This window comes from Equus caballus, chromosome 13, assembly GCF_041296265.1.
Source record: "Equus caballus isolate H_3958 breed thoroughbred chromosome 13, TB-T2T, whole genome shotgun sequence".
NCBI lineage: Eukaryota > Metazoa > Chordata > Mammalia > Perissodactyla > Equidae > Equus > Equus caballus.
The window spans coordinates 51,701,564-51,714,907 of record NC_091696.1 but is presented as its reverse complement, the minus strand read 5'-3'; the positions used below and the strand labels follow the sequence as shown (position 1 = coordinate 51,714,907).

At 63.3% G+C, this 13,344-nt stretch overlaps 2 protein-coding genes across 6 annotated transcripts; both read left to right on the top strand.

Moving 5' to 3' along the window:
- The first annotated feature begins 48 nt into the window (after positions 1–48).
- On the top strand, positions 49–7,281 carry TEDC2 (tubulin epsilon and delta complex 2). Of its 5 annotated transcripts, none has more exons than XM_005599055.4 (11): positions 49–178; positions 267–365; positions 573–643; positions 758–1,163; positions 1,665–1,718; positions 2,372–2,459; positions 2,621–2,732; positions 2,840–2,941; positions 3,392–3,582; positions 3,915–4,017; positions 7,027–7,281. In XM_005599055.4, exons 1-11 carry the CDS (start codon positions 153–155, stop codon positions 7,260–7,262), a joined length of 1,488 nt encoding a protein of 495 aa, XP_005599112.2. In that variant the 5' UTR covers positions 49–152; the 3' UTR covers positions 7,263–7,281. The 5 variants fall into 5 exon arrangements, with proteins under 5 accessions (XP_005599112.2, XP_005599114.2, XP_014585719.2 ...); XM_005599057.4 differs by lacking the exon at positions 7,027–7,281 and adding an exon at positions 4,409–4,453; XM_014730233.3 differs by lacking the exon at positions 7,027–7,281 and having other exon boundaries at positions 3,915–4,204.
- A 3,103-nt stretch (positions 7,282–10,384) lies between these two features.
- On the top strand, positions 10,385–13,071 carry NTN3 (netrin 3). Its single transcript, XM_023616537.2, has 6 exons — positions 10,385–11,440; positions 11,511–11,699; positions 11,785–11,934; positions 12,069–12,119; positions 12,227–12,301; positions 12,604–13,071. Exons 1-6 carry the CDS (start codon positions 10,513–10,515, stop codon positions 12,951–12,953), a joined length of 1,743 nt encoding a protein of 580 aa, XP_023472305.1. The 5' UTR covers positions 10,385–10,512; the 3' UTR covers positions 12,954–13,071.
- The last annotated feature ends 273 nt before the right edge of the window (positions 13,072–13,344 follow it).

Genomic DNA, 13,344 nt, shown 5'->3' with positions numbered 1-13,344 from the left:
TCGGACGGGCTGGGCTATCGAGGGGCGGGCCCTGGGCTCTGAGCTCGGGATTGGGCAGCCAGGCCGGAAGGGGACGGTTTTCTAGCCAGGAAGGGGCGGGACCTTCCGGGGGGGGGGGGGCGGCAAATTGTGAGCAGCTGCTTGCCGCTTTCATGCTGCCCGCCGGCTGCTCGCGCCGGTAAGGCTCGCGCGGCAGAGGGAGCGGGGGCGGGAGGGGGCGCGCCCCGAGGCCGGCGGGGTGTTGACCGCCGCTGCGTCCCTCCCAGGCTGTTGGCCGAGCTGCGGGACGCCCTGGACGCCTGCGCCGAGCGACAGCGACAGCTGGAGCGGAGTCTGCGCGTCTCCCGGCGGCTGCTGCGGGTCTGGTACGCGGACCCCGGCCACCCTCCCTCGTCCCTCAGACCTCACTCAGAGCCCCGGGCCGGGAGGCCGCGCCCACTTCCGAGTTGCAGGTCGTCCGTGACCCGCCTTTCCCTGCAGGCCCCGAGGCTGGGGTCGGCTCCGAACCCAGGGGGCCCGTGGGGTCTGTTGGGTCCTCCTGGCCGAGCCGCGGCTGCCCTGTGTCTTCGCAGGGAACCAGCCGAGACCCCGGCTCTGGAGCCAACTCCAGGACCAGATACTAATGAAGAGGCCCGGCCTCCAGGTAAGCCCCGGCCACCACCAGTTGCTGCCCTGGCCTGTCTTCTGGCGTGCAGTGGAGAGGGACTCCTCTTGGGGATAGTGGTGAGGCCCACTCCATGACTCTTGGCTTTTGCAGCACGCACACCCAGCCCCCAAGAACTCAAGGAGCTGGAGCTTCTGACCCAGGCACTGGAGAAGGCTGTACGAGTGCGAAAAGGCCTCTCTAAGGCTGGAGGAAGAGACGAGGCCCCCAGCCGGAAGTCTCGGTCCATTGTCTCTCCTGCCACCACAGCCTCTGTCCCACCCCGGGCCTCAGGCCAGGCTGGCCGCCGAGCATCAGAGACAAAACCCCCCAGGGGCGTTCGCCAGACCACTGTGCCTGCCAAGGGCCTCCCTGAGCTCAGGCTTCTGTCAGTGGGGGATCAGACCTGTAAGGCGAGAGGGGCTCAAGCTGCCAAGCCTGAACCAGGCCTCAGGGACCAAGAAATGGCCCCATCAGCTGCTCCTCAGGCCCCAGAAGCTTTCACACTCAAGCAGAAGGGGTAGGTTTCCCAGACCCTTACTGCAGGAACTGCTCTCTCTACCTGCTAAGACCCTAGCCAGCAGCAGGAGTCTGGGATTTGGGGTGACAGGGAGGGCAGGGTGTTGAGCTGGATGTGGGCCAGGGGATCCCCTGGTGCCACCTCATGAGGCCCATGTCCAGAAGCTGGCAGAGTGGAAGAGCTGACTGTGAAGGTGCTGGGTCTGATGTGCTAGTGCCTGTCCCACTTTCCTCCCTGACTGTCCAGTGCCCTATCCTTGTATCCAGCCAGCCTGGAGGCTCCAGCTGGGCCCTGAGGGCCTGGGCTCTGGTCTTGGTGCCCTCTCCTCACTCAGCCATGGGGGACCTAGCCTGGGCTGACTCCCATGGTCACTCTGGAAGCCCCGTCCGGGGTTTGGGGTGGGGGGGGTAAGCCTCCTCCCTGATTGGGTTCTGAGCAGGCAGCGGGTCCTGCAGCCCCTAAGTGAGGTGAGGCTGCTCTGAGTACCAGCTTCCCTTGCAGGATTCTGCTGCGGCTGCCCATGGCCTTCAGGAAGGCGGCTTCCCAGAATTCCCGGTGAGGCTGAATCTTGCAGCTGGGTGGGGGCGAGGGGAGACCAGGGGAATGTGGAGAGCAGCTGGGGCCATGTTGGTAAGGTGTCCATCAGGTCCCTCTGCTTTCTTTACCGGGTGAGGATACTCTCCACATTAAAAGTCTGTCCAGCTAGCACTGTCATAGGCACCTTAGACTCAGTGGGCTTTGAGTCCCCTGGCTTAGCTACTCATGAGCTGCAAGACCTTGAGCAAGCCACTTGGTGTCTCACTTGGTGTCTCCAAGTCCCAAATTTTCTTCCCTGTGGAGGTGAAAATTATGGTACCAGCTTCGCAGAGGTGTTTTGAGGGTTAAATGAGGTGGTGCCTTTCAAGCCAGCACACAGAGCTCTTACCAGTTGTCCCAGTTACCAGTCACTACCCACCCCTCTCCTTTGCTTCCTTGAATTTTCTCCTGATATTCCCCAGAGTGGATCAGCTCTGTCCCCTTTTCATGGTCAGTGTCCTCTCGCTTCCCCAGGAGGCCTGCAGGCCCCCTCCTGGCATTCAATAGAGCCACACACCCCAGGCTGGGACCCCTACCCTGGCTGGCCCTTGCCTACCTCCAGAGGCCCAGCCCAGCTGGCGGAATAACCGTGTCCCTCTCTGGTTCCCGGGGTACCCGTCTGTGCATCCCAGCCTGTGGGCCCAACTCAGCTCTACAGAGACCGGTGACTCCATGGATGCCACTACCACCGCCAAGACACAGTTCCTCCGGAAAATGCAGGTGGCCAAATCCGTGCTGGGCTTGAGGGAGCCTGGGGGAGGGAGTGTAGGGGGAGGTTCTGGCTCTAAACCTGGTGAGTCTGAGGAGCAACTCCTGGACCCTGTCCTTGGTGGGGCCGGGGAGGGCCTGGCTACAGGGGAGTTTTCCTGACCTGTGTCCAGTCAGGCTGGCCCAGCTCCAGGCTCTGTGCTGCCGAGGTGGAGGCAGAGGTGGGGCGCCTGCGGAAGGCCTGCTCACTGCTGAGGCAGCGAATGGGGGAAGAGCTCACAGCAGGTGAGTGGGCCCTGATGCTGGTCTCGAGTCGGGATGGGAAGGGCTGGGCTCAGGGAGGGCACCAGGACCGGCATGCACCCGGCCTGTACTCTCTGACTCTTGCACAGACCCAGTGGACTGGATGCAGGAGTACCACTGCCTGCTCACCCTGGAGGGGCTGCAGGCCATTGCAGGGCAGTGTCTCCACAGGCTACAGGAACTGCGTGCGGGTGAGACCCCAACCCTGTGCACACCCACACCTGTGCTGAAGTCCAGTCGGGGGTCAAGGTCCTCTAGCCATGCGGCAGTGTTGGGACTTTAACAGCAGCTCCAGAGCAGAGGCAGTCAGACCCTTCCCCACGTCACCCCACTTCATCCTGAGTTCTCACCAGCTGCCCTTGTGGGACCAGCTGAGACAGCTCTCCGACTCCATTCCCTCTGCTGACATACAGAACCCTGTCACTGAGTAGATTGCTTATTTATCCAGTTGTTGAAAAAGTGGCATGTGAGAATCAGACAGGTACTGGCAGATGACTCTCTTGGTATTGTAAGAGATGGTTGTTTTTGGACAATAGGGTTTTATCTAGGAGACAAAGACAGAGTTTACACCCTCTTGAAGGCAAGTGAGGAGGAGGTGCCTGACCCCCACCTCATGAAGCCACATCCCCCTGTCCTCACAGCTGTGATGGAACACCAGCTGGCGCCATGGCCTGAGGGGAGACTCCCCAGTGCCCCATCTTCCTGTGGAGGAGGAGCAGACTCCATCTGGAGCCCCCAGTTGCTTCTTTACTCCAGCACCCAGGAGCTGCAGACCCTGGCGTCCCTCAGGCTGCGGGTAGCCATGCTGGACGAGCAGATTCACCTGGAAAAGGTACTTCAAGAGTAGCAGTGGGGATTGGGTGACTGGGTGCTGTGGGGAGGACTCCGGGTATGGAGCCTCATGAGGGCGCAGCCTCAAGAGTCGGTCTGCGCACTTTCCCCTAGGACCTACCGGGAGGGTGGGAGCCCCTGGGCTTGTGCATGTGCTGGAGACAACACCAGCAAGGAGCAGCAGGAGAGAGCATGGAGCTTTGGGAGGAGACAGGGGCTGGAGTATGGAGCCTTGAAGCTGCCCTGGAATTGCCCCACCCTCCCTGTGGGGTCCCTGGGCCAGCCACCCAGGACTGGGCCCCCTGAAACCTTCACCCTGCACCATGCCCCCAGGTCCTGATGGCTGAACTCCTCCCCCTGGTGAGCACACAGGAGCCTCTGGGGCCACCCTGGCTGGCGCTGTGCCGGGCTGTGCACAGCCTGCTCTGCGAGGGAGGTGAGCACTTCCTCACCATCTTGCGAGATGAACCTGCTGACTGAGCCCTCCCATGGCCAGCCCCCCCCAGCCCTACTCCCAGGCCTCAGGTCCCTGGGGTGAGAGCAAGCCGTTGGGGAGAGCCCCACCCTCCCTGGTCAGGTTTAAGTACATGTGGATTGAGGAAATTTTCAGTGGTGCTGTGGGACCAGAGATGCCTGTACCCTGGGAAGCCATGTTTCCGAGTTGGGATGGGGATGGCTCCCTGGCTCTTCCTGAGGAACCTAAGGCCCTTGTGACAGCTGTTAAACCTGCTGGGCAAGGCTTGGCTCAGCCTGGCCTTCCACAGGCTCCAGGAGACCAGAGGCCCAAGGCGGGTATTTCTTAGCAACCTTTTTTTTTCTCGCTTTAGATTTAAAAGCCGCTCGTGTGACATTAAAACTATTTTAGAAAGTAATACATATTTAAGCTATACCACATCTCTCCTGTCACCCATGCCCACCAACTTCTCCTGGGTCATTGCTCTGGCCACTGTGGGCCCCTCATCTGAGCTGCTGCCAGGGAACAGACCCATCACCCCTTACCTGCTCCACTGTCACCTCCTCCGAGACTCCTCCCTCCGCTGCTGAAGGAGAATCAGTTGCTTCATGGAAGGCAAGAAAATGTAGAGGTCAAGGTCCTGGCCTCTGGGTTTACAACAGTCACAGATTTGGGTTTACACTGTGACCCGTTTGCTGCTGTGGGACTTTGAGAAAGATTCTTGAGGGCTCTGAGCCTCAATTCCCAGTGTTGTCCCTACTGTCATACTGGGTGTAGTGGTTGTTACCCCTGGGGCTGGAGTGAAAATGAATGAGACGTGTGAAGATGCTGAGCTCAAGCCCCATGCTGAACACGACCAGCGGCGCGTGCTGGGCCAGGTCCAGGCAGGGTCCACGCAGTGAGAAGGTGGTGGCCATGGTGGTGGCGCTGGCCATCAGGACAGTTATGCCAAATGGCAGGGTGTAGTGTGGCCACAAGCCCCGTGTGTCCCCAGTGGCCAAGAGCAGTGCATGCAGGGCCCCAGGAGGCTGGGGGTGGGGTAGGGGGCTGTGCTGCTCCCTGGTGAAGGCTGGGAGGCTATGGCATTCATTGTTTTTGTTTTCTTTTAAAAATTGGCACCTGAGGTAACATCTGTTGCCAGTCTTTTTTTTCCTCTTTTTCTTCTGCTCAAAGCCCCCCAGTACATAGTTGTATATTCTAGTTGTAGGTCCTTCTGGTTGTGCTATGTGGGATGCCACCTCAGCATGGCCTGATGAGTGGTACCATGTCCGCACCCAGAATCCGAACTGGCAAAACCCTGGGCTGCCAAAGCAGAGCGTGCGAACCTAGCCACTCGGCCACCGGGCCAGCCCTGGCTATGGCATTCTTTAAGTGAACCTTTCCTGAACATCCATGTGGACCAAGCACAATCCTCAGACCTGGGGCACTGGCCTTTGTGTGGACAGGAAATAACACCAGCCTCTGCCGCAGGGGACTCAGGCACAGGAGGCAGGTAGCTTCTGGAGAAGCCCAGGCTGAGGGCCAAGTGAAGTGTTGCAGGTATGAGGGTGAACTGGCCGATGTTGAGGGTGGCTCCAGGCCCCTGGCAGGAGACTATACTTATAAAGGGCTCCACAGTCCAGCTGGCTAGAACCCTTGGACATGGAGTCCTGGGTCTTGAGGGCTGCTAGGGACCAGATGAGAGACCAAAATAGGACATGAAAAACCAGGGTCCTGCTTGCACTGAGGGACCTCCAGGGAGTGAAACAGCTCCATCCACTGCCCAGGGCAGGAACCATAGGAAAGGGGGAGCCTGGGCGAAAACCACCCCCCTCCTGGCCACTCACTGCTGCCTCCAGGTGCTCAGGTCTCAAGGAACCCTTAATCCCCAGGGTGAATCCCACCAACATCCTGCTGAAGCCCAGGTTCCATTTTCATAGCAGGTGGTCTCCAGAATTATTTCATCCACCGGTTCACTTGGTTTATTGTACACCTTCGCTACTGGATCTTTGCCCCACAAGAGCAGGGGTGCTGTCCACCTTGATCCCTAGGGAGGCCCAGGTGGGCACCCAAAGGTTATTGACTCAGTGACCCACCTATTCGGGGCCAGTCCTGGGCACTGGTGATGTCCTGCGGACCGCTGTGGACCCCTGGGCCTTGGGCAGGGAGGTGCCACGGATAGCGTGACGGGGGAGTTCTGGGTAGGCCCCAAAACACCCGCCCACAGCAGGAAAGGGAGAACCCCTCAGGATTAGCGCCCACCTCCCCCGATTCCGCGCCAAACCAGGAGGTGGTGACGGCAAACTCCTCTCCCTGGCGTTCCCGGTGGCGTCACCGCATCCCCGCCAATCGGCTCTGGCGTGGCGGGCGAGGACTGGAGTTGGAGCTGCGCGGGTGCCCCACACCCACCCCGAGCGCGACATGAGCGCGCCTGAGCCCCCGCCCGCGGCGCCTGCCGAGTCCCCTGCGCCCCCCGAGCCTCCTGGGGCCCTGCGCGCCCTGCTCTTGGCCACCGGCGGTGCGGGGGGCTCGTGGCCGCGCTGCGTCCTGCCGTTCGGCGTCGTCGCCCTGCTGGCCGGCGCTGCCGCCACGGCCATCACCTTCTCGCTGCGCGGACCCCGCCTGGACCTGGCCCAGGGCTCGGCGCTGGCCGTGCTCGGCGCGGGCCTCGGGCTCCTGGCCGCAGCCTTTCTGTGCTGGCGCGCTCGGCGGCGGCGGCGGAGGGCCGCGCGCGCGGGGCGGCGCGAGCCGGGGACGCCCTGAGCCGGCACGCGAGGCCCCCTCCCCAGCGAGGTCACGGCGAGCCTGACGCCTCCTCCCTACGGACCTCACCCAGGCCGGCGAGCGCAGTGCGGCGCCCGGGTCGCGGAAGCCCCCTCCCCAGATTCCTTCCCCAAACCGTTCCTTTCCTAACCCTCAGGAAACCCGGGTGGAGAGGGCTACGAGTCATTTCCCTCCCCTCCCCCGACTTGGCTCTCCTCTCACCTCTCTCCGCCCTACGTTGCTTTTCAGCGTTTCGCTTGGCGCGCAGAGCTGGTCGCGACTGCAGAGCGGGCCTGGCTGAGCGCGGGGCGGGCGGCAGTCTGCGCGGCACCGAGGCCCTGCCGGCTGTGCAGGGCGGCGAGGGGCTGCGAACTCGGCGTGGCCACCCTCCTGGGCGAGGCTCAGCCTGCTTTGTCCCTCTCCCCAACTCGTCCATCTTTCCCGCTGGGTTGGAATCCCCACGAGGCATAATAGGCGCTCAATAAATGTGCGATCCGTGAACAAGTGGTGGCTTGCAAGCATCTGTCGGGGACAGTAGGTCCTGGGCTAGCTAGGCCGGGAGTATTTGATCAGTCAGCCTTTTAAGGGTAAGACCCCAGCTCTCTGAAGCCTGGAACTGTCAGGCCCCCTCTGTCCTTTCTCCCCCAGATAGGTTCCCTGCATGCCCTAAAGCTAGCGGCTGTCACTCTAAGTGGGGGTGGGGGATCAGGAGTTGCAGGTAGGGCCGGCGGCGGCGACGCGGAGCCTCTTCTAAGATGCCAGGAGGGGCAGGCCCAGCAGAGAGATGGGAAGTGTGAGAGGCCCTAGTCTGGCTGGGGCCAGGTGATGAGTCCACAAGGAGCAATGAGCCTGGACTGGGGGCTGGGAGGAAGGCCCTTCCTAACACCCAGCACACCATCTGCCAGAGCTGCCTTGGGGCCCAGAAGAGAATGTGTGCAGAAGGCCATTCCAGGGAAGAGACCTGCAGCCTTCTCCCTGGGGAGCTAACTGGTGGTGCAATGAGTGCCAGGGCCTGGGCTCCCTGCCTGCTGACCTCACTGAACACTTGCAGCAGGCTGAGCCCCGGAGGCCTCCTTCCACCCACACCAGAAGCCACCAGATGTTCTGCAGACCCTAGCCCCAACTCCCGAGGAGGCAAGGCTGCAGACAAAGCCCGCAAAGCTGACAAGGGGGGCAGAGACTGCTCCCGCTTCCCTCCCTCCTGGCAGGAGTCCTGAAGTTCAGACAGCCAGGGTTTCCCTGGACGCTTGTCTCAGGCCCTGTGGAACCCCTGTGTTGGGCCTGGGCATTTATCCCCACTGTGGCCAGTGGGTCACCTTCTTGCTTCTAATAGTCCCAGAAGGATCTGTCACAGCCCCCATCCTCCCACCAGGGCTCCTCTCATCCCAGGCCGAGTTTGAGGCCGACGACCAGAAGAACCTTGAAGAGGGTGGTTGGGAAGGTGCTGTTTCTGAACTTGACCCATCCCAGAGCAGAACATGCACCTTGCCAATGGCCTCACTCATGCACGGCTGTTTGTTATAAGAGACACGTTCTCTTTATTGGAAAGTTGAGATATGGGGCCCCATGGCACCTGATCTGTGGAGCAGGGGTACCCACAGCCTTCCTGCTGCTGCCAAAGGTGAAGGGAGAGGCCAGCAGCCCTTCTGGTCCTCCTGGCTCAGTCCTTTCAAAGTCTCCCATCATCCCATCAGTCCCTCCATCGCTCACCCCTGCATTTGTGCCCATCAGGCCTGGGAAAGGAGGCTCAGAGGGTGTCATCACCCTGTCTTCCTTCCTGCTGCTCCTCTGAGGTCAAGCAGCCCTCCTGCTCCCTCCTCTTCTCCTTCTGTTTTCCCCTGGGAGGCACCTTCTCTCCTAAATGGCACAAGGATTCTGCCCCTCTCTAACCTCTTGTTGGTCCTTGCAGTGCCTCAGCCGAGGGTGGCAGCTCCGCCTACACAGACACACCACGTGGTGTCCCTCACTGGCTGCAGGGCCGGGCCTGGGGTCAGCCTCCGTTTTGAAACTTCAGACCTCAGAGCTGCTCTTACATGGGTTGTATGCCCGAGTTCCCTGCACTCTCTGTGTGGGGAAAACCCTTCCTAGGAGGCTTGGCCTGCCCCATCAAGGACCTAAAGGTGGTGGGGAAGTAGTCTCTGTCCAGAGTGATTCCTGGCCCCTCTTGGCTGGAACCACTCTCAGCTGTAGCTTCCTCATCCCCAGGTGGTGCCCAGGCTCCCCAGCTGGGCTTCTGTCTATTTCCCTACCCAAATCTGCTGGTATGTGAGCCAGGCTCAGGGGTTCTGACACTGAGCCATCTGAAACCAGGCCGTCCCCATGGATCAAACCCCATTCCCTATCATTCCCCAGAGGTCTTCAACAGCTGACCAAGCCCCTGAACCCAAGAGATCCTAACAGCTAGTGGGCTATACCCACCCACTCACCTCCCCCACATACATGCACAGCTTCCACTTCCTCCCTGCCAGTTCTGGAAGAGCAGGACCATCACAGTGATGCAACTGCACTCAGAGACCCAGGGATGCTTTGGGACAAGAGTTTGGCCTCGACCCTTAGGTGAGCTCAGGCCAGTCCCCAGTGGGGGGCTACGGGGAGTCCTTCTTGAACACAGGGCAGGAGGGACTCAAGTCTGTTGAGCCCCTGGCTACATCCAATACCTATGCAGCTCATCAAATCCCCCCAACAACTTATCAAAGTTGAATAACAGGCATCTGGCCAATAAAGAAACTGAGGCTCCGGCAGGTTAAGGAATCTGAACCACACAGCTGGAAATTGGAGCAGCTTGGATTCAAAAATCAGACCTGGTCCCAATCCTGGGTTCTTTCTACTAGAACAGACCACTGCGTTTGGGGTACCCCACAACCACCAGCCCTGCTTGGCTCCCCCTGCCCTGAGTGTGCCCTGTAGGAACTCAGGGGAGCGCCTGGGTTCCAGCGCTCAGATCCAGGGTGCAGCTTGCCTAATAGGCCTGAGGGAGGAGGTGGCCAGACCCCTGCCCAGCACGTGGAACAGCCCCAGAAGCAGTCAAGGCCTGGCTGCCGGCCGGGGACCCTGCTGGGTGGTCCCCCACGGGCTGCGTGGCTGAGCCGCCCCCTCCAGACCCCTCCTGCCAGCGCATTCCTGGCTCCACGGCCCCTCCCCCGGCTCCCGGGCCTCCCAGCCCCCTCCCCCGCTGGCCCAGCCAGTGTCTGAATCTGCTTCTGATTCTGGCTCTGCCGACGAGGCCCCCTCCCCTCCCCTCCCTTCTTCCCGGCCCGAGCAGCCCCGCCCCCGGCTGGGCCCAGGCTTGCGCCTGCTGCGCCCCCCACCCCCTCCTGGCACAGTTCGCCCGCCCTCGCTGCAGCTGGGAGGAGGCGGCGGCCCCGGCGCCCCAGGCCCCGCCCGCCCTCGGCCCTTCCCGGGAGGCCGGGAGACCTGCTCGACCCGGCCCTCGGTGGGTGAGTGGGAGCGGCGGGTGGCGGGTGGGGCCTCCGCGGGCGGAGGCGCCGGGAGCTGGGGCGACGCCTGTCATCGCTCCAGGCCCAGCGACAGGACGCGGCAACATCTCCGTTGCTGCGCTCGGCCCGGGGCGTGCCCGCGGCTGCTCCCACCTCTGGGCCCCGGCTGGGGCCGCCCGGGGGCTCTGGTTGCTCGGTGTTACGGGCTGGCGGGCAGAGCCTCGGACCCGGGCTCTCTTTCCCCGAGGGCGGCGGCGTGGGGCCCCGGCCGGCTGGCTGACCCACGGCGACTCCGGCCATGCCCAGCTTGCCCTGGGGGCTCCTGCTGACCGCAGGCACGCTCTCGGCCGCGCTGAGCCCGGGGCCGCCAGCGCCCGCCGACCCCTGCCATGACCAGGGAGGCGCGCCCCGGAGCTGCGTGCCCGGCCTGGTGAACGCGGCCTTGGGGCGCGAGGTACTGGCGTCCAGCACATGCGGGCGGCCGGCCACGCGGGTCTGCGACGCCTCGGATCCGCGGCGGGCACACCCTGCCGCCCTCCTGACCTCCGCAGGGAGCACCGCAAACCCTGTGTGCTGGCGTTCCGACTCGCTGAGGAAGGCGCCCCTCAACGTGACCCTCACAGTGCCCCTGGGCAAGGCTTTTGAGCTGGTGTTCGTGAGCTTGCGCTTCTGCTCAGCACCCCCTGCCTCGGTGGCCCTGCTCAAGTCACAGGATCATGGGCGCAGCTGGGCCCCGCTGGGCTTCTTTTCCTCCCACTGTGGCCTGGACTATGGCCGCCTGCCTGCCCCTGCCGATGGCCCAGCTGGCCCCGGGCCTGAAGCTCTTTGCTTCCCTGAGCCCCAGGCCCAGCCTGATGGTGGTGGCCTTCTGGCCTTCAGTGTGCAGGATGGCAGCCCGCCAGGCCTGGATCTGGACAGCAGCCCAGTGCTCCAAGACTGGGTGACCGCCACAGACATTCGAGTAGTGCTCACAAGGCCTGCCATGCTGGGGGACACCAGGGACTCTGAGACCATGGTCCCTTACTCTTACTCAGCCACTGAGCTCCAGGTGGGCGGGCGCTGCAAGTGCAATGGGCATGCCTCCAGGTGCCTGCTGGACACCCAGGGTCACCTGATCTGCGACTGCCGACATGGAACCGAGGGCCCTGACTGCGGCCGCTGCAAGCCCTTCTACTGTGACAGGCCATGGCAGAGAGCCACGGCTCGGGAAGCCCACGCCTGCCTTGGTGAGGCCTGGAGGGTGGCCTGGGGATCTTGGACCTGGCCAGCCTGCCCCTGACCCATCCCTCCCTGCAGCTTGCTCCTGCAATGGCCATGCCCGCCGCTGCCGCTTCAACATGGAGCTGTACCGACTGTCTGGCCGCCGCAGTGGCGGTGTCTGCCTCAACTGCCGGCACAATACCGCCGGCCGCCACTGCCATTACTGCCGAGAGGGCTTCTATCGAGACCCGGGCCGTGCCCTGAGTGACCGCCGTGCTTGCAGGGGTGAGCCTGCCACCAGCCACCTGCACACCCTTCCAGTTTCCCACATCCCCAGATGGGCTTCTGACCATCTCACCTCTGTCCTCAGCCTGTGACTGTCACCCTGTTGGTGCCGCTGGCAAAACCTGCAACCAGACAACAGGCCAATGTCCCTGCAAGGATGGTGTCACCGGCCTCACCTGCAACCGCTGCGCCCCTGGCTTCCAGCAGAGCCGCTCTCCGGTGGCACCCTGCGTTAGTGAGTGACCCTGCCCTGCTTAAGCCGCCTCAGCCGAGGCCACCCTAGCTCCCTGCTGCTGCCTACTGTCCCCTAAGCCCTGCAGACCCCTCTGTTCCCCTCAAATGCAGCCCATTCTCCCACCTTCTCTGCAGAGACCCCTGTCCCTGGACCCACTGAGGAGAGCAACCCTGTGGAGCCCCAGAGTGAGTGGACACAGAACAGTCCCAGACTGGCATGTCCGCGGAGGCAAGGAGGGGCGGGCAGGGGAAGGAGGTGGGGTCTGTGTCAGCCTCCCACCCTGCCCCCACAGACTGCGACTTGCACTGCAAACCCGCCCGAGGCAGCTACCGCATCAGCCTGAAGAAGTTCTGCAGGAAGGACTACGGTAGGCCGCCCTCAGGCCTCCTGCTCCCACCTTCTCACTTTGCCCTTCCCACTTGTCTTTTGGATACCCTGACCCTTGCTGGTCCCCAAGGCCATCCCCCATCCCTCAGGACCGCCGCTGTCGCTGGGCCCTCCCCGTCAGCCCCTGGTAGCCTCTCTGTGCCCCCCCTCTTGGGTGGATGTCCTCTCTGTGTCCCTTCTCTGCACTCCACCCACCACTGCGGGGCCCTCTGCTCCTCGGCGCGACCCGTCTCCTCCCGGCCACGCCCCTCCTGACCACGCCCCTTCTCGCTCTTCCCACAGCTGTGCAGGTGGCGGTGGGCGCGCGCGGCGAGGCGCGCGGCTCGTGGACGCGCTTCCCGGTGGCCGTGCTCGCCGTGTTCCGGAGTGGCGAGGAGCGCGCGCGGCGCGGGAGCAGCGCTCTGTGGGTGCCGGCGAGGGACGCGGCCTGCGGCTGCCCGCGCCTACTGCCGGGACACCGCTACCTGCTGCTGGGGGGCGGGCCGGGGGCAGCGGCAGGGGACCCTGGGGGCCGGGGGCCCGGGCTCAGCGCCGCCCGCGGGAGCCTCGTGCTGCCATGGCGGGACGCGTGGACGCGGCGTCTTCGGAGGCTGCAGCGGCGCGAGCGGCGGGGGCGCTGTGGGGCGGCATGAGCTCGTAGGCCGGGCGGGGTCCGGGCGGGGCGCTGCTCCCACATCAAGGCGCACGTTCATCCAGTGCATTCGCCTGCCGAGGAGTCTTTGCTCGCGTCGCGCGTGTCGCCATCTGGGCCCCCGCCCAGACCCTGCCGGGCGCCTCCCTTGGTGCCTGGCGCCTGTGCCCAGATGGGGTGTGACGGACGCAGCGACACCCCGCCCCGACAGAGAAGGATGTGATATCCCCACAGGGCTGCTTCGAGGCTCCCTTGAGCAGTTGTGATGCCCGAAGACTCGGTTCCCCCACCCTCGCACTGTCTGCCCCGTCCAAGGGACACCGTGATACCCCGGAAAGGCTGTGAACTCACTTGTGGGGCCGAACACTTCGGGGCTCTGTGAACACCCCGTG